General features: G+C 53.3%; 8 protein-coding genes across 8 annotated transcripts; 3 read left to right on the plus strand and 5 right to left on the minus strand.

The window, feature by feature from the left end:
* Positions 1-29: 29 nt before the first annotated feature.
* PHACADRAFT_252164 (uncharacterized protein) lies at positions 30-1,302 on the minus strand. The gene is made up of 4 exons (XM_007393382.1): positions 1,143-1,302; positions 860-1,082; positions 472-771; positions 30-418 (listed from the first exon to the last, which is right to left on the minus strand). Exons 1-4 carry the CDS (start codon positions 1,268-1,270, stop codon positions 197-199), a joined length of 873 nt encoding a protein of 290 aa, XP_007393444.1. The 5' UTR covers positions 1,271-1,302; the 3' UTR covers positions 30-196.
* Positions 1,303-2,073: 771 nt separating this feature from the next.
* On the plus strand, positions 2,074-3,256 carry PHACADRAFT_90616 (uncharacterized protein; the record flags this gene model as incomplete). Its single annotated transcript, XM_007393383.1, has 6 exons — positions 2,074-2,214; positions 2,268-2,403; positions 2,456-2,483; positions 2,543-2,634; positions 2,690-2,735; positions 2,785-3,256. 6 exons carry the CDS (start codon positions 2,074-2,076, stop codon positions 3,254-3,256), a joined length of 915 nt encoding a protein of 304 aa, XP_007393445.1.
* A 290-nt stretch (positions 3,257-3,546) lies between these two features.
* PHACADRAFT_252166 (glycoside hydrolase family 47 protein) lies at positions 3,547-6,110 on the minus strand. Its single transcript, XM_007393384.1, has 16 exons — positions 5,916-6,110; positions 5,760-5,862; positions 5,688-5,705; positions 5,561-5,634; positions 5,377-5,506; positions 5,259-5,318; positions 5,184-5,207; positions 5,106-5,131; positions 4,988-5,054; positions 4,862-4,933; positions 4,665-4,796; positions 4,499-4,607; positions 4,362-4,446; positions 3,934-4,302; positions 3,839-3,882; positions 3,547-3,785 (listed from the first exon to the last, which is right to left on the minus strand). The coding sequence occupies exons 1-16, from the start codon at positions 6,074-6,076 to the stop codon at positions 3,622-3,624; spliced, it is 1,638 nt and encodes a 545-aa protein (XP_007393446.1). The 5' UTR covers positions 6,077-6,110; the 3' UTR covers positions 3,547-3,621.
* A 626-nt stretch (positions 6,111-6,736) lies between these two features.
* Positions 6,737-9,602, minus strand: PHACADRAFT_206959 (uncharacterized protein). The gene is made up of 9 exons (XM_007393385.1): positions 9,115-9,602; positions 8,797-8,827; positions 8,570-8,748; positions 8,429-8,505; positions 8,261-8,376; positions 7,650-8,209; positions 7,443-7,586; positions 7,006-7,391; positions 6,737-6,953 (listed from the first exon to the last, which is right to left on the minus strand). The coding sequence occupies exons 1-9, from the start codon at positions 9,451-9,453 to the stop codon at positions 6,872-6,874; spliced, it is 1,914 nt and encodes a 637-aa protein (XP_007393447.1). The 5' UTR covers positions 9,454-9,602; the 3' UTR covers positions 6,737-6,871.
* A 38-nt stretch (positions 9,603-9,640) lies between these two features.
* PHACADRAFT_252171 (uncharacterized protein) lies at positions 9,641-12,001 on the minus strand (the record flags this gene model as incomplete). The annotated part of the gene is made up of 2 exons (XM_007393386.1): positions 9,641-11,253; positions 11,308-12,001. Coding segments are annotated over 2 exons (2,191 nt in total), but the record flags the coding sequence as incomplete, so codon positions are not given.
* Positions 12,002-12,241: 240 nt separating this feature from the next.
* PHACADRAFT_252172 (uncharacterized protein) lies at positions 12,242-14,476 on the plus strand. Its single transcript, XM_007393387.1, has 2 exons — positions 12,242-14,348; positions 14,408-14,476. The coding sequence occupies exons 1-2, from the start codon at positions 12,312-12,314 to the stop codon at positions 14,435-14,437; spliced, it is 2,067 nt and encodes a 688-aa protein (XP_007393449.1). The 5' UTR covers positions 12,242-12,311; the 3' UTR covers positions 14,438-14,476.
* PHACADRAFT_139783 (uncharacterized protein) lies at positions 14,385-18,116 on the minus strand. Its single transcript, XM_007393388.1, has 6 exons — positions 17,910-18,116; positions 17,532-17,859; positions 16,027-16,531; positions 15,664-15,978; positions 15,578-15,606; positions 14,385-15,523 (listed from the first exon to the last, which is right to left on the minus strand). Exons 1-6 carry the CDS (start codon positions 17,943-17,945, stop codon positions 14,973-14,975), a joined length of 1,764 nt encoding a protein of 587 aa, XP_007393450.1. The 5' UTR covers positions 17,946-18,116; the 3' UTR covers positions 14,385-14,972.
* A 479-nt stretch (positions 18,117-18,595) lies between these two features.
* Positions 18,596-20,437, plus strand: PHACADRAFT_252175 (uncharacterized protein). The gene is made up of 5 exons (XM_007393389.1): positions 18,596-18,885; positions 18,942-19,278; positions 19,331-19,743; positions 19,800-20,176; positions 20,230-20,437. The coding sequence occupies exons 1-5, from the start codon at positions 18,615-18,617 to the stop codon at positions 20,374-20,376; spliced, it is 1,545 nt and encodes a 514-aa protein (XP_007393451.1). The 5' UTR covers positions 18,596-18,614; the 3' UTR covers positions 20,377-20,437.
* The last annotated feature ends 765 nt before the right edge of the window (positions 20,438-21,202 follow it).

Genomic DNA, 21,202 nt, shown 5'->3' on the forward strand with positions numbered 1-21,202 from the left:
TTTGTAGTGGTATTTGATACCTACCCTAAGTGCTGTACGCGCTGACCGAGTAAGAACGGCAAGCAATACTCGAATGAGGCTCTCGTGACCCGTAGGTCTCAGTCGCGTAAGAAAAAACTCGAACCAGTATATATTCCAGCAGCCAGAATCGACTCCAATTTTTTGTTGCACCATGTGACTGTCCGACATAGCCCCTCTACTTCTTACCCTGCAGTCTCCACTCGCCTCGCTTCTCCAGTGCCGTCTTGCCGGAAATGACGGTCACCAGTCCAACTGCAGCACCATATGCTAGTACCTGTCCGAGCTTGAGGTCAGCCCAGTAGTAGAACAGCAGCGCTTCCAAGGCAGTCAGGGAGACAGTGAAGGGCAAGATGCTTGGCGACAGGAGGTGGGGCGTAGACAGAGGTACCTGCGAAAGCTGAAGAGATAAAGATTAGCCGTGCACACCCTGGATACGTCTAGGAGACGCACCAGGCCAAGCAATACAACCCATGGACCACCAACGACAACGAGTGCAGCAAGTCCGCTCACGAACTTGCTCGGCAATTTTTGCTCAGGGCGGAAAGTGTGCTGGATCTCTGGCTGCGGGTGGAACGTTTTCTCATCCGGGTGCTCAGGGGCAGGCTGAGATGGTGGCAAATAGAGGTCGAAGAGCTGCAGGGAGTATGGAGAGTGGTCGAACGAGCCCATGAGCAAGGACACAGTGAGTGGTGCAGTCTCGTTGCCCTGCAAGGGTGTGGGAGGGAGAGATGAAGGAGGTCGAGCCATGCTCTGATTGGTGAGGTAGGTAATATCCAGTTTAGGACAAGTCCAAAATCAGGACCGTCCTTCCATGACAGCTACTTGCGTGAACACGCACCAATTCGAACTTTGCTTTGCCGCTCTGCGCGACCCTCACAGGAACGATGCCCTCCTCTCCACTTTGCTTGTCAAAGAACCGCACAAACGTTTGATGTGGCTGTACGCCCTTGGGCTCGGCATCAGAATCTTGTTCTTTGGTGACAACTGTGAATGCGAGCTTGAGAGTGTCAGACGGCCCCAGACGAACCGGGTCCGGCTCGTTAGCAGGGGAAAGAGAGATGCTAATTGTAAACGAGGTCAGCTAACCAGAGCGTACATCTCAGCGATGCCAGTGGACGCACGGTTCCTGCCGCAGCGGACTAACATCACCTCCAAGGACCGAGAAACGCGCCTGCTGCAGAGAGAGCTGGCCAGCAAGAGTCTCCCTAGCAGCGAGCAGGGACGATAGAACGAGAAGGGACAGTTTCATGACGACACGGGTGAGGACGTTCCGAGCGGGTCGTGGAGAACTGAAGCGTGAGGAGGACGCGACAGGATAGACGCTAGGACACGTCTACAGGCGCACTGGCGCCAGCTTTGTGGCGCTAAGACCTAACCTATATTTAGAGCCATGACAACGAGCTGCGGGGGCGTCTTGGTGCGAAGGCAGAGTGCAGATTGGGTCGAGACCATCAGCTGCTATTTACACTTTTTTCTTCTCTTTATTCCCTGATTGTGCGTGGTTTTAGGTACCAGTGCACTCCACGTTCCTATTCGGGAGCGGCGGTGGCAGAGGCTGGATCTCGCACGAACGTTGGAGGCCGGGAAAGGGAGTGCGGCGAGTTGCGGGGGATGCAAGCGAAGTTGCGGGGGCCGGCGAGGAATTGAAGGCTGTCGCCGGCACATTCATCCATGCGAATAAATTCGCGCTTGGTATGTCTCTACATGTGGCCACGCTAATTGACTGATGTTTCCCATGATATATGGCTTGGACGTCATGTGTTCATGTTACACGTCAACATACTTCGCTTCCGCCGCTCCTGATCCATGCGATCACATCCTACTCGTCGGTCAACGGCTAGCTTCACGCGCCAGCCGAGCATGCAAAAATCGGACATACCATGTGTATTCGCGCCTCTTGTGGAAGAACCCGTGCAATGCCTTCACGTCCAGCTCCTATACCTTCACATGCACCATGCATGAACGTGCGTCGCGTCGGTCGGCTATCAGCATATATAAGAGCTTGTCCACAAAAGAAAAAGCTGCAGCATACCGATAGCACCGCCAGCGAAGATGCTCTTCCGCTCTCTCCTCGTCCTTACCTCTCTTGCAGCTGTTGCGCAATGCCAGAACATTGTCCTCACCAACGATGACGGGTGGGCCACTGCTCAGATTCGTGCTCAAAACGACGCTCTCGATGCAGCTGGGTTCAATGTACGTAGCAGATACCAGAATGGCGGCCGAGCTTGCTCTGACTGTATCCGCAGGTCGTCCTGTCTGCACCCGCAGAAAACGAGTCTGGCACTAGCTCAGACTCGGCACCACCTACCCCGTTGACTGAGCCTTGTGAGTTCAATACGTGCCCTACTGGATCGTCAGCGGAAGGCTTCAACGCCAGCAATCGTAAGTTGTCGCATTTATTCGTGTGCAGCCCGGGATCAATTTATGGTTGCAGCTCGTCTCAACTGGGTCAACTCTTTCCCGTAGGTCATTTAGAGAGGCAGAGAAGTGAAGGCTGCTGACATACATCTTCTTATTAAAGCGTCGATGCTGTCCGTTTCGGCATCCAGACTCTCAGTCCGCAGTTCTTCGGCGGTCTGCCGGAGTTCGTTGTTTCTGGCCCCAACATTGGGAGTAAGCATCACATCTTTTGGGTACCCTGAAACATGCCATGACAATTCTTGCATAGCGAACCTAGGTTCGGGTATTACTGGATCTGGCACAGTGTATGTACCGTTTCGCATCTTTGTCAGGATCCCGCATGTCTCTGACTTGCGGACTCAGTGGAGCAGCCTGCGAGGCCGCGAAAGAGGGCATTCCATCGACGGCGTTCTCCGGCACTTCTACTTCTCAAGTGTCATTCACGACGCTCGAGACTTCCCCTGACTCCACCGCAACTCTCGCGGCGCTCGCCTACTCTCAGCTCACTACCACGTTTGTCGAGGCCCTCCTTGCATCGTCTGCCCGGCCCATCCTTCCCGCCAATACAACGATCAACGTCAATTTCCCTTCGACCTCCGGCTGCCCCTCTGTCTCCGACTTCAACTTCGTCTTCACCCGCCTCGTTGCGAACTCTAGTGCCACAGATGTGACTACCTGCGGCACCGACCACCTCCCGGACGAGACAACCGTGGTACACAGCTCCGGGTGCCATGTCAGTGTGACTGTCATCGATGCCAACGCTAAGACGGATGTGGATGCGACTAGACAGGCTGCCGTTCTGGACAGGATCTCCGGACTGTTGACTTGCTTCTAGTCCGCGGCTGTATATCGTTGTTGAATGTACTGTGGGCGAGTCATAAGCAAGGCATCATAGCCAAGTGGTTAGGGCAGTTCATTGGGAGCGTTATTCCGGAAGATCGATAGGAGACGGAGGTCACCCATGATCTTCCTGCACAACCATGTGAAAGAGCCTATCCGTGATTCAACGCAACTCAGCTTTCGCCGTGATCTGAAGCCGCACACGAGGATAATATATTGGAATACGCCAACATCTTAACTTACGACGAGACGGAAAGCGGCAGCTAATAATTGGACAACCGATGGACTCGCAAAACGTCCATCTCAGAACGATGGATTCACAATCTAGTTCTCTACAGGGCGAAGATGCCCCCTCAGGTCTCAAGGCTGGTTGGGGCCCAGAATAGGCGCGAAACTGAACTGTGGCAGCTTCGCAGTCGAGGTGAAGGGAAGGCTCAACTTCTTGGGAGTGGTTAGCTGCCCGCTACCGTACTGGGGCAATTCAGGAGGTGCCTGGAGAGGATGGCATTCGGTGTTGAAGACCCCTGAGAATCGCGATAAGGTAAAACGCCAAGAGAAGGAACGGGTGATGGCTTACATTCGTCGAGGCTGATGTTGTTGGGGTCGTCGAAGGTGAGCCACCTAGAAAGGCGTAAATAGATAGACGAGGGAACACGGGCGATGTAGACCTACAAGTACTTGAGGACCTCCGCAAACCAGAAGCTCTGCGTGTCATCCATGAAATAATTCGTGTTGAGCATGACGTCAGTGTCGGTGACATTCCAGATGGGTGCGAAACCAGCGAGACCGGGCGTGGTCAGGAATTTCTGGAAGCTCTGAATGGCAGACGCGGCTCGGTCCAGGTATTTTGTGTCACCGGTGACGCGCCAGGCATAGAAGTTGCTCTCCAGCACTTCAGGGCGTTGCAGATAGTAGAAGGCGCCGGATTGGATGAAGAAGCCGTGCTCTTCGTAGAAAGCGAGATCTTCCGCGGTGACAGTCTGGTCAGTGATGTTGCCCTTGTTCGAGAAGTAGGCGAACGCCTCGGGGCCGATGCCGGTGCTAATATGTGACATTGTCAGCTCATCAGACGACTGCTAGCATTTGATGAAAATACTCACGCGGTACTCGCATACGTATTCCAGCAGCCATCCATGAGCTGGAGCGCAATGTCGACGATGGTGTTATTGTTCAAGAGCTTCCCGCCTGATAGTCCGCTCAGTTAAGTATCAAAAGCAAGCGACGTGCGAGTACGTACCCATCAACCAATTTCCGGCCATGTAGCATGCCAAGTGAGAGCCAACATTGATGATGTTGCCGGTCTCATCGAAGTCGGCTAAGTACTTGTGATCACCAACGGTCGACGTCTTCGTGGCAAAGAGAATATCAGCACCAAAGACAGCTTCTATGGACTGAGGACATACCACGAGGAGCGTCCTTATAGACGAGTCGACGGCTGTAGCCCAAGTGTCCGCGAAGATGGTGTCGTTCGTGTTCGTTAAGCGCGGGTACTTGATCAGATACTCGAAGTAGCTGTCAGAGCCACCGCCCCATGTCTGATTGCGATTGCACAGTTGTCAGGACTACTGCTCAGTGCAGATGTGCTGAGGTTATCACTTACGACATACGCGTCGCTGGTCTCGCCAGTCGAAGGATCGATACCTTGACCAGCAAGTCCAGGGAGGGGGTCCGGCTATATTATTCTGTTGACGCCCTTTCTAAAGGGAGGAGCACGTAGACGACATACCAGACTGATGATTTGCCTGACGGAACCTTCCGCCAACTGGCGGTAAGTGTCGTTACCAGTATATTGCCTAGTCACAATTAGGACGCAGTCGACAGTCAGTGGATATCTTTGGACTTACGACAGACGAGACCACTCTAAGGTGAGCTGGCGGTCGGGCATTAGCACGCTCGTAAATATACTGAGTCAACTAGCTTACTGTTCCAGCTTCGGCAATGTTTGACTGCAAAAATTGTCTGAGCATTTGGTAACATCACGACGATGCAGCACTTACAGTGGCAATCTCGGGAGTGCTAGTGTTAAAATCGACTTCGCCGAATGGGACCTTGTTGCTCTTGAAATCGATCAGACATCAGCTGCTCGTTTGCGCGCTCGCTTCATACAAAGCTTACCCCGACCCAAGCCACAGACATCTTGTCTGCGACCTCTTTAGCCTTCTGCACGAGGATAGGGTACTTCTTGCCGCTAAGTTCATATGCACTGAGGGCACCACCAAGATATCGGATACTAGTCTCGAACACGCTGTACAAGCAGCACTAATTAGCGGTTTTTCAACTCGAGCTCCAACAGACCCACCTGACAGTGTCGGTCGTATGAGAAATGTTGAAGTCAACTTGGCCCACGAAGTCCACTCCTTCCTCGAAGAGTTCCTACCAAGATATCATCGGTGTCTGCTTCGAGAGCAAGAACGACGGACACCTACAGTCTCACCCATAAGGAACTAAATGAACTTAGTTAACGTTGCTTAGCAATTCACGTAGGTGGTACCGCTCACCAATGTGTCCAGGGCATCGAAGATAGTCGCACCCCATCCATTACGACCGTCCGTGAACGACTTCGATATAGGCTCCAGATCGTCATGGCCGAAAGCAAACTGTCTAGGGGAATACGAGTCAAAGAAAGCCCCGCAAGAAGATAATGTCTGACTGACTTGTAGGCTGAATAGCTCTCTAAGAAGATGTTCTTCACCGCTTGCTGTTGGGCGGAAGCGTCAGACGGAAGATTAAGGACCGGGTTCTGCACACGTTCGGCAGTGACCCCAGAGGTCCTAAAAGTGGACAGCAGCGCAACAGCAGCGAGGAGGTTCCTCATTTTCGTGTGCAATCCTCTCGCCGCTAGAGTGAGCTAGGGGATGCGGCGACCTTCCGCTGGGGGCGGAGCCGTTATATACGCGTCCTTCATGAATCTAGCTTCCTTGCACCTGTCTCTCTGCCTTGTGAGTCAGCAGCGCTATTTGATTTGCATGGACGCGTCCGAAATTGGCTGCTTGTGGACGTCGGAAGCATCGAGCCCAGGTGCTCGGGACTCCGACAGGTCCCATTCTAGGCGGTGCATATGCTAGAGTGTGTGGACGCGCGAACAGAAGAGGAGCACAAGGGTGCTCACATGACAGCAGGGAAGCTTTCCCGGATAGAAGACGTTGCTACTCGAGATCACTTCTGATGCAACTACCGAGCAGGTCCGCAGGAAGTGGCGAAGCAGCAGGAATGCGTGGCCAGTCAGACTGCAGCTAGGGCGAGACAGATGTAGCAATTGTCTCGTTCCTGCGCGGACAAATGACGGGGAGGAACCAATATAACGCTAGCGCGCCAAGGCTTCAGTAGATTTGCGGCATATGTTGAAAGCGTCTAGAAGATCAGAGTGTTTATAGAACGGAGGAATACGTACGGGGGTGAAACTCGTGATCTAGCCCGTCATACGACGCTCATCAAAGAAGCTAAGAAGACATTAGCCGTCAGAAGAGTGTCATATCGCCGTCAAAGCCGCAAGGGTAGAACCGAAAAGAATTTGCACGAATGTACACTATCTGGCAAAGTTATTGCCAGTATGAATGAGCGCGAGACACAAGTGCGATTTAGTGTGGAAAGGGCACAACTAGAAGTCATTTCATGAAAGCGTTAAGGTGACAGGTGCAATATCCGGGAGCACTCTGTAGAAGTCTTCGTCGCCGATCCACTCTATACCATGCCTACCAACGTCACGAGATCAGCCTACGCCATGTGGGTATTTGAGAAACTCACTTGTCCTTCACATGTGACCTAAGGCCGTCGAAATTGAGTACTTTAGGCTGTTTCTGCCTGGGTCGCGCTGCAGACCTCGGTGGGCGAACTTCCGCGGCATTCTCTCTCGTGGAGCCATCCTCCGCGGCCGACCTTGATGTAGCGGCAGAAGTCTGCTTATCAGGAGTATGGTCCTGTGGCTCTCTAGCTATCGCAGCTAGGGCCTGTGATACGTCCCCGGGTGGAGGACAATGGCGACAAAAATAAATACGACGCTGCCGTTCGGCCCCTGAAGTCGGCGCGACAAGTTTGGCACGCAGTCCGTATTCGATGGGCTGGTCATCTGCAGATACAGTCTCGGGTACAATATCGAATTGCATGCTCTCGTGACGATAGCAATGGTACAGCTAAGGCATGTAGTAAGCCTCTGCAAGGCACAATCGAAGGGTAAGGCTTACGAGAGTGCGAAAGTCCATCCGAATGCGCTGTCGGCAAGACAAACAGATGATCCGGGAACCGAGACTCGCCACTATCTTAGCGGTCCGCTCATCGTCGGCAGCGCATCCAAGCCGCACAAGAAGTCGCTCGACAATATCAATGGCCTATCGTCGGGAGGACATGAGCAAAATCGAGTGATAGATGCGAGAAAGCTCCAGTTAACGTACCCCAGAGTCAGGCGCAAAGTTTTCCGCTTTCCAACTTTCCCTCACTCGCTCGCGCGTTCCATCTCTGCATCGATGCTGGCAAGCACCGGAGAAGTCAAAGGAAACGTTGTCCCAGCCTCGGAGGAGACCCTTATTGTCGCACTCCTTACACCGGAACCGCGCTGTTAAACGGTCCACTGGGTGCAAATTTCCCGGGCTTAGTTGCTCCGACGCATTGAAGCCTAGGACTCTGCCGAGCCCTGTTCTTGCATTATCGCGCCACTGCACGAGCTCTTCGTTGATAAGATGAGCAACGAAGTGCGAATGTTTGAACTCCCCCGCCACAGCAGCGCTTGGTGCCTTGGACGGCTTATATTGGATTCGTTGTACCGTTGGGAGCTTGCGGAAGTCAGTAAGCGGTGGTAGAGGTGTGTCTTTGCATTCAGTTTTTTTCAACTTCCCATACAACTCTCCGACGTCCTTGCGGCGCTCGCGATAATCGTTCTCATCTCTGCGCCGCTTCCGCTTCTCTACCATTCTCAATATATCAGCAGCGACACTTGTCTCGATATTTTCGAACTCTGCGTTCAGTCGCTAAGTTTGGGAGCCGTCAAATTGGCAGTAACACATACCCTGCGCGTGGATGCGCTCCGCATCTTTGTTCTTCTTACGGTAAAGCGTGCCGAATGAACTAGTTTGGAGTAAGTCCCAAACGACCCAGCCTTGCTTGGCTGCCATGGCTCTCGCCCTGATGTCGCCCAATGAGCGAGAAGTGGACGATGGCACGATGTGGTACTCACAGCTTGAGATTATGGTCAAATGCAATAACCTGCAACCGAGAGCAGCCGTTCCGCCATTTTATCAGCTCTTTTGCAAGCTAGACAGATGTCAGTGACGCTCTCAGACCTGAACAAGCGAGAAGCTCCGTCTGAGGTACATACCTCCATGAACGCTTGCTGGTTCTTGACTGCAGAATTCTTCTCTTCGATGTACTCCGCCATCGTCAATTCTGATAGTGCAGCTTTGTTGTATTCATCGACAGCCTCGAGCCAGTCTCTCCTGCGCATCAACAAGTCTACAGCATCTTGCGGCGATTCAGTCATCGAGTATCTCGGATAGCCTAGCAGGAGGTTCAGAGACTACTCTGCAAGAGGGGACAAGGGCTTACCAAAATTAACGCACTCCATGCGTGGAATCCACTGTAAAACAGAGGCATAGCGCTCGTGGCTGTGGCCAGCTAGATGAACGGAATCCTTAGAATTTCTAGACACAAAGCTTATTATATCGTGTTCAGAGTATTGCTTGAAGAAAATGGCGACTTACACCCACGATTGCCTACACGAAGTCGCTCCACCGTTGTCGCGGCAAAAACGCAAGCGCATTGTGAACGAAGCGTACATGGTGTTTGTTAGCTTGCCACATTTCTGAAAGATATAGCGGGCCCTTGAGAGGTCGACACCGAACTCGAGCCAGTGCAAAGACTCACCTCGCAGGGGCCCGTGTCGAATAGCAACGCAGCATAAGATGGTTCTGTGAAGTTAGGTGTTGGGTTCGGAATGGCGGGTTCATAGCGGGCTCGGGCTTTCTTCCAGATAAATCCCGACGCGGGGTTCGTAACTAGCGTAGCGTAGAAGTACTTGCTGGTCCGCGAGAGTGCGAGGATGTCTCGGGGTGTCGTATATGACAGTATCTCCACGAGCAATTCTAAGGGCAATGTGCCTATTAAACATCGTCCTGGAGCCTTTGCATCTTGAGTGTGTTCTGCTTTCGTGCGCTTTGTTTGTGGATGGCATTTGTCCTGCCCGGGGATGGTTGTGGCATCCATGTTAGGTAAAGCGTGGCAAGACTAGTCAAATATGGTGCACTGTGTAGATACAGTTGGTTGTAAAGCAAAAGCAGCCGAGTGCCAAACCAACGCTTGTGTTAGAGTAGAAGCAGGAGCGGGTAGGTGGTAGTTGCGCAAAGGGGCGTTCGCGCTGAGGCGCCCGAAGGCTGGATTAGCTTAACGTGCTCGCGAAATTCGATTATCTCGGTCGGAAAATACATCGCCGTAAGAACGCGGCAGACTATAGCTATAACATAACAGAAAGTGGTAAGAAAAACAATCTGCGTCCACCAAGTTGGCGAATCAACCGAGGTTTGCAATGTTCGGTGTCTCAGTGGGACCGTTCTCTCCCTCAATTATCACACCATGGACCTCTGACACCCGAATGCCACTAGTGGCGAGGGCTTCTTGAGCTTGGCTAGCGGCCTCTGCCAGTACACCTGGCGTGCTGATACCAGCCTGGTTCTTCGCCAGCTCGCCTTTTACCGTTTCCAACATCTTCCGCAAACCTAGTCGTTCGTTGACGAGTGACATCCGCGCGCTCTCGAGACCTTTGCGTTCCTCCTCCAGTAGTTCCTCCAGCTCTTCGAACTGGGACATCTTCAGCTCGAGCTTTGTGAGCGTGAGCTTGATGACGGCTGCAAGTGTCGAACGGATATGTTGATCCTCGGCTTCGGCGAGCTCACGAGCCGCCTTCGCCGAGGACTTGAGGGCAAGGTTCGCGGCGCGGACGACCTTGGAGTGAGGGATACTTCGAGTTGGTTTGGTGGCCTCAGAAGAGACCTCGCCGTCGACGGTCATCTCTTCACCGGTAGCTGCATGAGGCGAAGTAGCTGAGGCAGTTGCGGCATCACCCTCTTTCGGAGCATCCTCTTGCATCTTGTCATCTGATTTCTCCGCCTCTTCCTCCGGCTCCGCCGCGCCCTCACCTTCTTTGGTTTCTTCTGCCTTCCCCTCACCAACCGCGGCCTCCTCCGTGTTCTCCTTCTTGTCGCCGTCGGTAAGCTCCTGCAGCGCCGACTTTGCGGCCTCAGCAGCAACGCCAGGCCCCACTACACCAGCGAGGAACGCCACCACGCTCATGACAGGGTTATCTGCCTGCTCGAACGGTACCTTGGAATACCTCAGAGGACCCATGTTGCCCTCCGCTGCGATATACGCATCCTCGATAGGAAGCTGGAGGAACTTCCGGATACACTGTTGCGCGGAGCGGGATCCAACGTGGCGCTCGATCTCCGACCAGTCGTCGTCGTACATCTCGACACCTTCCAACAAGCGCAAAACTTCTTGATCCGACCAGTCGTCGTCCGCATCGGTACTAGACCCATGGTGTATACCGTTGGCACCCTGGGCCTGCGTCAACTTGACGAAGTCGCCACTAAACATCGAAGAAGGAAAGCGGCCATCGAGGTAGCAGGGTGGACACAGCTCGAAGTTCTTGACCTTCAACGAGTGGTAGCGCAGAGGAGTGCAATCGACCCCACAAGTGTCGCACTGATGCTTATCGGCATGAAGGGTGGATCCGCTAGCTGCGCCATTCGTGAGAGCCTTGGCCTCCTCAGGGCTGACTTGTCGAGAGGCTTTCGCAGTGGTTTGGTAGATAGAGGAGCGCAATTCGAGCGAAGCAGGAGTACTGGGCGGCTGAGGTTTAGATTCTCCGTTAACTCCAGGCTGGTTCGGGTGGTTGGCAGGTCTTGTACCAGGGTGAAGAGATTGCAGACCGCGAGGAGTATCAAGGATCACTCGGAAGTGACCTGTGAATGGTGGGGCCAAAGCAGCCGGTCGTTGCTCAGGATCAATCTAGGTGTGAAGGCATTCAACGATACGAAGATTATCGAAGAGAAGTGTGCACACCTGATAATTTATGAGTCCCCACTGCTCAAGGAAGGCGTGAACGCGCATGATAGCGCAGACGTCTCCTGCCAAATTCCTGCGGCAGGCCGTAACGGTTAGGTACTCGGTCGGCCGTAACCTATACGTGTTGATCATGAAGTCGCGGTAATCTTTATATATGGCAGGAGTTTTAGACCGATTTCGCGAGTTGAAGAACTCAGGGAGAGCGCGTCGCTCGACGGGATGGATCTTTGACATATCGAACCATGCAGCGTAAGAGGGTATAATGACTTCATGAGTCTGAGCTGCGAGATACTTTCGTGCTTGTTCTTCCAGCTTAACTCTTGTCGCCTCCAGTTGTGCGGGGTCCTCCTCGTCATTCTCGTCACCAGATTCAGCGTCCTCTTCGGCGGCATCTCCTCCTTCTGCCATCGACACGTCCCCGCCGTCCTCACCATCATCGGCCTTTAATTGGCGAATAGTTGGCGGCACTGCCGAGCCTGGCGCAGAGTCGGAGGGTGCTGTTGGAGTGTCTATCGGCGGCAAGTTGGCAATGTCTCCGCCTTGGACCGGTTCGAGTTCGCTCCGTTTCCCTGATGCGTTTTCAGGATCAACCGGGGTCGCGCCCTGGTTATGTTGTGGGACGGTCAGTCGAATACGTTTTGGGTCTGACGACGACGGGGAAGGTGAACCGCTTCGCTTCGGCGAGGACATGGTGCCACGAGTGTCTGGATTCCGCCTGTGACAAGGGCGAGATCGAAGTACAGGTGGAAGAACAGCAGTAAGAATCTTTACTTACTGAGGGTAAGCGAGCGGCTTGTTTAGTATTTGACTGTGAGAACTTCTGAAAACTAACTCGTGTATTCCCAGTTGATAAACAATGCAAGGCTAATTCAAGTCTTCACGAAGACCGGTCGAAGTCGACTCCCGACTCCCATTCCAGTACGAGGCGCTGTTCGACTCGTCTTCGTCCTCACTCGTCCTCTACTCTCTTGTATGGGGACTGAGCCTTGGCCCTCAGTTCTATGGCAGCATGGATGCTAATATACACCTCATCTACGATACCCGGTCTTCTTCGTCTCGCCTCTAGAGCGTCGCTTCTACCATGGCACCCCCGCATTCTACCTCAGCTGTTTACTTCTGGCAAGATCTTCGCCAGCTCCCTATCTCTCGGCTCCTTAGACACCATGCCGCCTTCAATGGTGGCTATGAGTCAGCAAAATACGCCGTCTTCCGGTTGGGACGGGTCGTTATTTGAAGATGTATCAGAAGACTATACAGAGCAAGACGCGATTCCTGCTCAGTCTCCGTCGATGCCCCAGAACTCCTCAGAGGCCTTGGCGCAACTCATCGAACGCGGGGATTTCGTAGCTGCCATAAAAGTCAAGAAAACCCTCGAGAAGTTAGGCATTCCCATACAGCGGGATGCCTGTTATGTAGCCGCTGCCGCCGACGTCCTCTACCGTTACTTGCCAGGCGGGAAGAGGCCACTGGCGAAGCGCATATATGACTTTAATTCGTGGGCAACCCTCGTTCCTGCTTCCCAGGCAGTTCAGAACGATTCCTACTTCCAGTCTATCGCCTGGACTAGCAGCCAGGCGGGCTCAGCCGCCTTCCAACGGAGTGCACTCAAGGTTGCTCATATGGGCCTGGCACGAAAGGTTGCCCGCGTTGTGGTCGCGCAAATTGCCAGGCAAAACCCACCCCACATCACTATCGCCTTCATGAGTGCCTTCGCTGCCGCAGATCGTGCAGCAACAGGCAACGATAGGCGCAACAAGGTAGCTTTCAAGCGTCTCTACGGCCTCGCCATCCGCACTCTTTGTTTGCGTGGACTCAATCGCGACGCCGTCAAACTCTTGCGCGATGCGAGAAATCGGGGCTATCGTGTCAATCGCTTCACACTTTCCTTCCTCAGCGTACACTTACGTGCTGCCAGCGACCCCAAACAAATTCAGTTTGTGGAAAAAGAGATCAGGGTGGCGGAAAGTGTCGTAAGAACATCTGTCGCCCCATCTGAGACCTCACACGAGGACCCAGCCCCCCTCGCGTCCCGACATCAGCTCCTTCACAGGCTCAGAACGGCCATCGCGAGGGGTCACCTACCATCTCGATATGCTCTCAATGACTTCATTCGTCAGTGCGTACGGTACCAGGACCACGCGACCTATGAAGAACTTTTCTACCTCTTCAAGACACATCGGAACCGTTCAGAGGCTATTAATTATTGGGCGAGCGTGGAGATCGCATACTACCTGCGTGTGGGCGAAGAGCACGCCGCTTGTCAAGTTTTCACTGAATTCTTTCGCATTACGGACCTTCCAGGAACCGTGAGGAAAATGTTACGCATCGTCGACCGCGGCGGTCGCCATCCCCTTTCACATTTCACATCCAAGGACGCACACTCAGAGAAGATCTGGCCGGACGCACGGGTTTCCTTCCTCTTCTGGCGCATTCTCGTCAGAATCATGCAACCTGGCGAGATAGGGAAGGTGTATGGTGAGCTCAACTCGCGCTTTTCCTCTGCGCGGGAGCGGCTGTCTTTCTTCCGTAACCCCCTCCAAGTGCCACCAGGCATGGAACGCAAGAGGCAGAAAGAACTAGCTGATCTTGCCACGCTACGTCCGGCTAACGAATCGTTCCCATATACCCATAATCACTTCCTCCTCTTCCTGCGTGCGTACGCAAGAATCAATTACGTGAAAGGAATCGTCAAAGTGGTGCGCAGGTTGGGCAGGTTGGGCTGGAGGCCCCGTCAGGGAGATATCAGGTCCATAACCCAGACATACGCGAGAGGAGGGAGCGCGAAGCGAGTGGCTCCGCTTCTGGACAGGCTGGGTAGAGATGCGGAGCGCTACAAGCACTCGAACGAGGTCGGAACATCCAGCAGAACGTCTACACATTTGGGCATGTACCGCGCTGCTATTAGGGCCATGATGGATAACTCTCGTTACGCTGATGCGGGGCGTTTGGCAAGGCACCTACAACGGCGGCTGAAGTACAAGCCTGGCTCCGACGTCAGGACCGACCGCCTCCTGAATAAGCTGTACGGAGAACTCAGAGTAAGCGTTATTCCCTGGCTTAGAATGTACCTAAATGACCATATACTCTATGCCAACAGAAGCCGCGTAGCGAAAGGAAACTGCTGTGACCACCGCTGGACACCATTCCCGCAAGCATATCCAGGCTAGTAAGCGACACGTCTGCTCAGGCACATACCTTTACTCGTTGCATCGACTTAGCTGCGCGGGCACAGACTCGATACTGGTCAATTGACGAAGTCACTAGAGCTGACAGTGTTTCGCGCGAGTGGCTGTGTTAGTTCAACAAACCGCACAATTGGCGATGATTACATGTAATGTAGGATGATTGGTTAAGGAAGCGGTGGAGGGGGCGTAATCTTCAATGATAAATCACAGTAATGCACGAACGAAGAGTCCGTAAAAGAGTGTACCAGAGAAGGACATTAAGGAAAGAGTAATGACAGCCCTATCCGACGTAATCCAGTTAGTCTCGGGACTTGCTCGCCACGAGCGAATATAACGTCCGCGCGAGGCAAGCGAAAGAGTGACACAGCTCTGAAGGTACTACGAAAGTAAAACAGGGAGAAATGGTCACTGCAGATCATTCAGTGAGTGGTCCAGCATGCTTACGAATGTCGCAGCTTACGATGAGCGGCTTGATGCCTATGAAGAGAGGACTTCTCCAGTAGAGGCAGGTGGTGGTGGTGGTGGTGATGGTGGTGCAGTCGGTCGAATATTTGTGTACGCGGGGGGCAGTTCGATTGTCTCGGGCTCGGGCTCTTCCATGTCTGCCCTGGGGCCGGCATCTTCATGCTGCACGATGTTAACGGGTCGGAAGCTGGGTGGCGCAGGCGACTTGCGCAAGTACGTGGAGGTGGAAGCCGACTGATCGGGCGTAGACGCACGCAGAGACTGAGCCTGCTCGGCGGTGAGCGCCGAATAGTGTGAGTTGCGCTGGTCGAGGCTCGGTCGGGTATCCGTCGCAGCGCGAACCTCGGGACCTGTATTTACTGCAGTTGATGATGCCGACGGCCCGGGAACAACGAAGGGCTCAGGCCTGTAGAATTGTGGGAGATTGTCGTTACTGCCGTCGTTTTCGTGAAGGAGATCCATCGGCCTCTGCTTCTGTGTTTCGTGGAAGCGGCGTCGGCGGACAAAAAACACAATTACAAGGGCCAGCGCGACAGCCCCGACAACACCTCCAATTACTCCGCCTTGGGAAAAGACGCGTCAGGATCTAGCCTACAACACCGAGCGTTAAGGCTTACCGACGATGGCACCCACATCTGTATGATGTCTAACAGTTTGCGCTGATGAGAGCACCGTTCGTAGACCACCAGTAAAACGATCTCACCCAGAGCTACTACTACCTATACCCGCACCGGACGTACTCGTTGGATAGCTCCCACCCGCAGGAGAACCAGGCGTTGAAGACGGCGATTGGTCGTTAAGACAAGAGTTGTCACCAAAATTGACAATGTAGGTTGAGCTTCCTCCTGTACCTGGCCCGTGATTGTCACCTCCAAGCAAGATGACAGTCGTTCCTGCGCGCACGGACGGGGTCCAGTTAAACCCTATGCCTTGTTCAGGAACTTGCGATAGATTATTTGCGGGAACGGGGACGGAGAAGGACTGGCCACCAGGAATTATTCCTTGAAAGAACGGAGTCCTGCATTCCTTCAGAGCTGCTGACGCAAGGAACGAACCCAAGACTCACCCTGAAACATTAGCTGCAGGATCCCACCAGATACGTGTGTTTGCACACTGTGTAAGGCTATTGGGGACGAGGCTGTATACCCAAAGCGGGGCGACGCTAGAATCGGTGCTGTAACAACTTGAACCCCCTCCCGACAAAACTGTCACAACACCACTGGTGCCTCCTGAGCCAAAGCCGGAGCTGTCACTGACGACAGCAACGAACTGGGAGTTTTGAGGGTATTTCAGCTGGAATGAGGTCGAAGTGCCACTAAAGCTCTGCTGGAAGATTGTGCGGACTTCGGTATTGTTGGGCAGGGGAGAAGGACCGAAAGGGATGATTAAAACGCTATAAGGCGGGTTACCAGAGCCAGTGAGGGAGATGGTGAGGCCCTCGCATTCCTCGGGCGTGCTGCCGAAGTTGAACGAGTACGCAGAAGACAAAGTTGGCAAGAGCAGGAGTGGTAGCAGACAGGCGAGCATGCTCGACGGTGATGGCAGAGTTAGAGTGAGGGCAAAGGCACTATCTGCACTCGATACCCGAGACAGGAACACGTCTTATGAGTGAGTCGACTCCAGAGTCTCTCCACACCAAACTGATCACTGGATGACGGTAGTAAGAATCCGCTACGGCGCTTGCAGTCGGCCTCTGAAGTCGTTTCACACTCCGTCGGGATGGCCCGTTGCCGGGCAATCCTTTCTCACAAGATGTTGTCCAGTGAGGGATAAGATATACAGTATAGGACCACTCCTTGGGACACCTGATCAATATTCACTTCCCCTTCGTATGTCTCTCGCATATAAATACTAAATAAATCGCATTATATTACTACAACATATGAAATACCTCAGTGCAAAGCTGCAAGGCGAAAAGACGAAAGCTGGAGTCAAGGCGAAGGACACAAGACGGAGGTGGTCCAGGACAGCGGCTACCACTCCTTGGGACAGGGTGACTGATGTGATAAAAGTGACAAATTGTGACCTGTACCAGCAGTCTTGGCGGACGCGGCAGTCACGCGGCAGTCAAATTTGTCACGCCTCAGTCACGCCTAAGCTCAGTAGAATCATCTCTGATGTATTCCAGCTCGACACTTAGCATCTGAGCATTAAGCGCACTTTTCACATGAACGGAGCATAAATTCGAGTACTAACGAATATTTTCGCGAATTTTAGGCTGACTGTGCGACTCTGGTGACGGTCGCGGCATCACTGAAGCCGGTGCGCTTGACAATTTTCGAGACTTTTTGCTCCCCCACCTACGCTACAATCACCGGATGGCTCTGAGCTTCTAATGGCATATAGATATAGATGTATTGTATACAGTAAAGTGGTAGTGATAGGCCCTACAGGTTGTGCGAGGGCAGAAAGTGGAGTGTCCCAAGGAGTGATGCTGTCCCAAGGAGTGGTCCTACACTGTATATGCGCAGAGCCTATGAAACTACACGTGGAGGATCCAAACTGTTGGAAGGGCCGTAGCTGTAGTATAGAGCTGGAAGGACACTGCAACTGATTGATTGTTTCAGACACCCCGTTGCACAGCGCGCGGAATCCAAGCTTGGGGTTCGTCATTGAATAGTGGCTGACTAGCTGGCTGTGGTTGTTCAGGGGGTGCCTTCGGCGTAATTGGGCCGGCACCAGCACCTCGAGCCCAATTTTCGGCTTTTTGGTCGTACTCAGGAGCAGCAGAGTGGGCGGACTGAACCTGTTGCTGAGCGGCAGAGGTAGCAGTAACAGATGGCGAGGCTGAGGCCGAAGCTGAGGCTATGATTTGAAGTCTCTCTTCAATGTCACGGGCCTCTATTAGCGCAGCATTGAGACGAACGCGCCCTTGTCGCTCAAGATCTGCCGCAAGTTCCTGCGACCATATAAGCCAGACAGTAGCGCGAAGTCTAAAATAATACTCACTTCGAGGCTAGGCGGATGGACTCGCGTGTGTGACATCCAAGACGTCCACTGAACTGGACTTTGGTCAACGCCTGCATTAGGAGATGATAAAGAAGCTCGCACTCGGTAGCCTCTTATCCCCAGCTACGTACGTCCACATGTCGTACCCCGCTCTGTACTTCACAACGCGTTTTGGTCGGCCTCGTACTTCAGATCGATACAATCAATCGTTAGCCTTGCCGCAGCGGTGGGACAAGTACACTTACTGTCATTGGGATTGGGATACTCGAGATAGCTATTTCCTATGTTCTCGGATGAGATTTAAAGTGCCAGCGAATAACGTGCAGTAGTTGCGGTCGCACCTTCCAAGTCATGGCCGATGAACCCCCTCTGCATACACAACCATGCGCTGTTACGGAGAGCTTCATCGCAATCATGCTAACGACGCACAGGTCTGCGCATCTTTTGCCAAAGTCGCTGGAGGAAAGACATGTTTGCGGAAGGGAACGAGGTGACGCGCAGGCAGCACAGTACCAAGAAGTCATGTCACTATACTTAGTCTTACTAAAGTAACAAAGGTAAGTGGGTTTTCGATGCCATCAACTTATTAATTTACTGATAACTTAGTCCATAGGCGCTTCTTACTGAGGTGGTAAGAGTAAGTGTTCACGCGACGCGCGTGCACTTACGCGTCTCACTTACATACCTGCTCTTACACCTATCGCCATGGCGGACGTTCCGATGAAGCTCGCAGACGAGAAGAAGAAGGAAGAGAAGAAGGAAGACCCGAAATCCGAGGAGGAGGAGAAGGAAGAGCCCAAGAAGGAGCCACCAACCGTTCCTCAAGAGATCAGGTCGAATGCTCTCCTCATTGACCGGGCAGTCTCAACACTCGAACCCCGCTTCACGCTGCGGGTATTGCGCACACTCACGGCTCTGCGAAAGCGTCTCAACAGCAAGGTGCTTGCGGAGGCGATCGAAGGTGTATATCCTTCAAGTACGTCTGGGCTTGTTCTGGCTGTGTGCCGGTACTGAGCGTCCACTTACCACCAGGCTCTCCGATCAGGCAGTCATTGGTAACATGGCTGCCGACTCGTGAGTCTGATGCCTCCATGGAGGTTGATAACACCGCACCTTCTCAACCTACTCCGAGCCCTCCAAGACAGAACATCGAACCCGTGCCAGAGGTCGAGATCTACTTGCGGCTACTCATCATCTACCACCTGCTTTCAGACAAGAGCACGTATCCAAAAGCTGTGGAGCTGATACAGCAGACTGTCCAGAAGATGCAGTCCTTGAATCGCAGGAGTATGGACCCTATTGCTGCGAAGGTGTGGTACGCGGTGGAGAGAACGTACGAATTGGCAGGCGAACTTGCAGAGGCGCGTCCGTAAGTGCACAATCTCGTCATCCCAATCCTATATTCTCAATAATTGTACTAGACTGTTCTTGGCTGCTCAGCGGACTGCCTCGCTTCGCCATGATGACGAGACACAGGCATCGCTCATCAACCGGCTGCTCCGCAACTACCTCCACTATAATCTGTATGATCAGGCCGACAAACTTGTTCTCAAGACGACTTTCCCCGCCTCTGCTGGTAACCCTCAGTATGCTCGCTACCACTATTTTCTTGGTCGTATCCGAGCCGTGCAGCTGAACTACAGTGCTGCACACGCCAATTTGCAACAGGCCATCCGCCGTGCGCCTCCAGCAACGACTGCGCCTGGCTTTTACCAAGCCGTCCACAAGCTCTCCGTTGTTGTGGAACTACTCATGGGAGACATCCCGGACCGTGGTATCTTCAGGCATCCGGTCCTTGAGAAGGCATTGATTGGCTACTTCGAGATCGTGAAAGGTTTGATTCGCGCTTGCAAGATTATTGTTAGATGCTTAACTAACTGCTGCGTGCAGCTGTTCGCACTGGTTCGTTATCCCAGTTCCAATCCACGCTGTCGGAGCACGCCGCTCTGTTTGAAGCCGACAAGACGTACACTCTGATTGTGCGTCTTCGTCAGAACGTCATCAAGACCGGTATCAGGCGGCTCTCTCTTTCATACTCACGCATTTCCCTCCGGGATATCTGCGTCAAGCTTCACCTTGACTCTGAAGAAGACGCAGAGTACATCGTCGGCAAGGCGATTCGTGACGGTGTCATTGACGGCCACATCTCGCACGAGCAAGGCTGGCTGGAGTGCGGCGCCCAGAAGAGCGGCTACGGCTTTGAGGTCAGCGAAGTCTTCATGCGCCGTATCCAGTACTGCCTCGAGCTGCACAACGAGAGTGTCAAGGTGCGCTTGTTCTTGTATGAGTTGTATTGGGGGATGCTGACGATTGTGTGTAGGCGATGCGATACCCGCTCAATGCGCACCGGAAGGAGCTAGACGCCGCTGAGGCCGCGCGTCAGCGCGAGCAGGAGCTACTTAGACAAGTCGGCGAAGATGGCGGAGGCAGCTTCGATGATGAACCCGGTCTCGGCGAAGGTTTCTAGATGCTATTATTGCGGTGTAAGAATAACAGTTCGTTTCGCGCATTACGGGGGATCTTCGTGAACAGCGGATCCGTTGTCATTCCGCCGAGGTATGCTGGAAGATAAAGTTGAAGATCGCCAAGAATTGAATCAAGTTAGTCTTTTCCGTCGCTTGTGGCAGACTGGCAGCCGCGGTGGAGGGCTCTCCAACGTAGGTATGTGCGTCTTCCTACCGCCATCATTCATTTCATTCTCCATTGACCTCCTCCTTCAGTCCGAAGCATCTTTGAAATGTAGTACATTGATCACTAGCCTTGCTGTTGACAGGTGCCTGAGCATAGCAAGCAATGTGACCTATACCGGGTGCAATCAGCCTGCGTCTCTAGTGCCGTGCTTTGCCTATCCGACTTATGCACTTGCTGGCCATCGCCAGAGCTTACTTGAAATAACATGGCTTCAAACTTTCTGCGGAATAAGCGTTTGCGCGTTCGTAGTCTGTCTCCTCGTGCTAGTCCATGATAAATTTAGCTGACTCGCCCTCCGCGCGCGGCGCAGGAGTTTGAACTGGCCCGTGAACCCGTGAACGCTTGAGTTTGAACGCCAGTCTAATTTGAGCGGGAATGAAGTGCACATTTAGCGTGATAAGGTCAGGGACTCTGCCGTCAGCGGGCTAGCTGTGGGAAACGACCGGCGACATATGCTGTCGCTCATTCGCCCATGCCCTTGCATGTGCAGCAGTTCGCACGATAAGCAAGGGGCTTCGTGCTTCCCTGCAGATGCAAATTTCTATGCTTTCGGACTGTAGAGACGAACGCTCAATTGACGAGGGCCCTTGAGGCGGTCCGCG

This window comes from Phanerochaete carnosa (assembly GCF_000300595.1).
Source record: "Phanerochaete carnosa HHB-10118-sp unplaced genomic scaffold PHACAscaffold_3, whole genome shotgun sequence".
Classification (NCBI taxonomy): domain Eukaryota; kingdom Fungi; phylum Basidiomycota; class Agaricomycetes; order Polyporales; family Phanerochaetaceae; genus Phanerochaete; species Phanerochaete carnosa.

Bases quoted from the DNA above. Each gene is read 5' to 3' on its own strand.
- PHACADRAFT_252164 (XM_007393382.1), bottom strand. From the start codon at position 1,270: ATGAAACTGTCCCTTCTCGTTCTATCGTCCCTGCTCGCTGCTAGGGAG. The intron at 772-859 runs GTGCGTGTTCAC...CTCACCAATCAG, and splicing joins GCAAAGCAAAGTTCGAATTG to AGCATGGCTCGACCTCCTTC. The intron at 419-471 runs GTGCGTCTCCTA...TTATCTCTTCAG, and splicing joins GGGTTGTATTGCTTGGCCTG to CTTTCGCAGGTACCTCTGTC.
- PHACADRAFT_252166 (XM_007393384.1), bottom strand. From the start codon at position 6,076: ATGAGGAACCTCCTCGCTGCTGTTGCGCTGCTGTCCACTTTTAGGACC. The intron at 5,319-5,376 runs GTAAGCTTTGTA...ATCGATTTCAAG, and splicing joins TGTCTGTGGCTTGGGTCGGG to AGCAACAAGGTCCCATTCGG. The intron at 4,303-4,361 runs GTGAGTATTTTC...GTCACATATTAG, and splicing joins AATACGTATGCGAGTACCGC to CACCGGCATCGGCCCCGAGG.
- PHACADRAFT_206959 (XM_007393385.1), bottom strand. From the start codon at position 9,453: ATGGATGCCACAACCATCCCCGGGCAGGACAAATGCCATCCACAAACA. The intron at 8,210-8,260 runs GTATGTGTTACT...GACTGAACGCAG, and splicing joins GGAGCGCATCCACGCGCAGG to AGTTCGAAAATATCGAGACA. The intron at 6,954-7,005 runs GTGAGTTTCTCA...TGACGTTGGTAG, and splicing joins AGGTCACATGTGAAGGACAA to GCATGGTATAGAGTGGATCG.
- PHACADRAFT_252172 (XM_007393387.1), top strand. From the start codon at position 12,312: ATGGCAGCATGGATGCTAATATACACCTCATCTACGATACCCGGTCTT. The intron at 14,349-14,407 runs GTAAGCGTTATT...CTATGCCAACAG, and splicing joins AGCTGTACGGAGAACTCAGA to AAGCCGCGTAGCGAAAGGAA.
- PHACADRAFT_139783 (XM_007393388.1), bottom strand. From the start codon at position 17,945: ATGTCACACACGCGAGTCCATCCGCCTAGCCTCGAA. The intron at 16,532-17,531 runs GTGTCTGAAACA...TATCGAGTGCAG, and splicing joins TCCGCGCGCTGTGCAACGGG to ATAGTGCCTTTGCCCTCACT. The intron at 15,979-16,026 runs GTGAGTCTTGGG...GAAGGAATGCAG, and splicing joins CCTGCAGCTAATGTTTCAGG to GACTCCGTTCTTTCAAGGAA.
- PHACADRAFT_252175 (XM_007393389.1), top strand. From the start codon at position 18,615: ATGGCGGACGTTCCGATGAAGCTCGCAGACGAGAAGAAGAAGGAAGAG. The intron at 18,886-18,941 runs GTACGTCTGGGC...ACTTACCACCAG, and splicing joins CGAAGGTGTATATCCTTCAA to GCTCTCCGATCAGGCAGTCA. The intron at 20,177-20,229 runs GTGCGCTTGTTC...GATTGTGTGTAG, and splicing joins TGCACAACGAGAGTGTCAAG to GCGATGCGATACCCGCTCAA.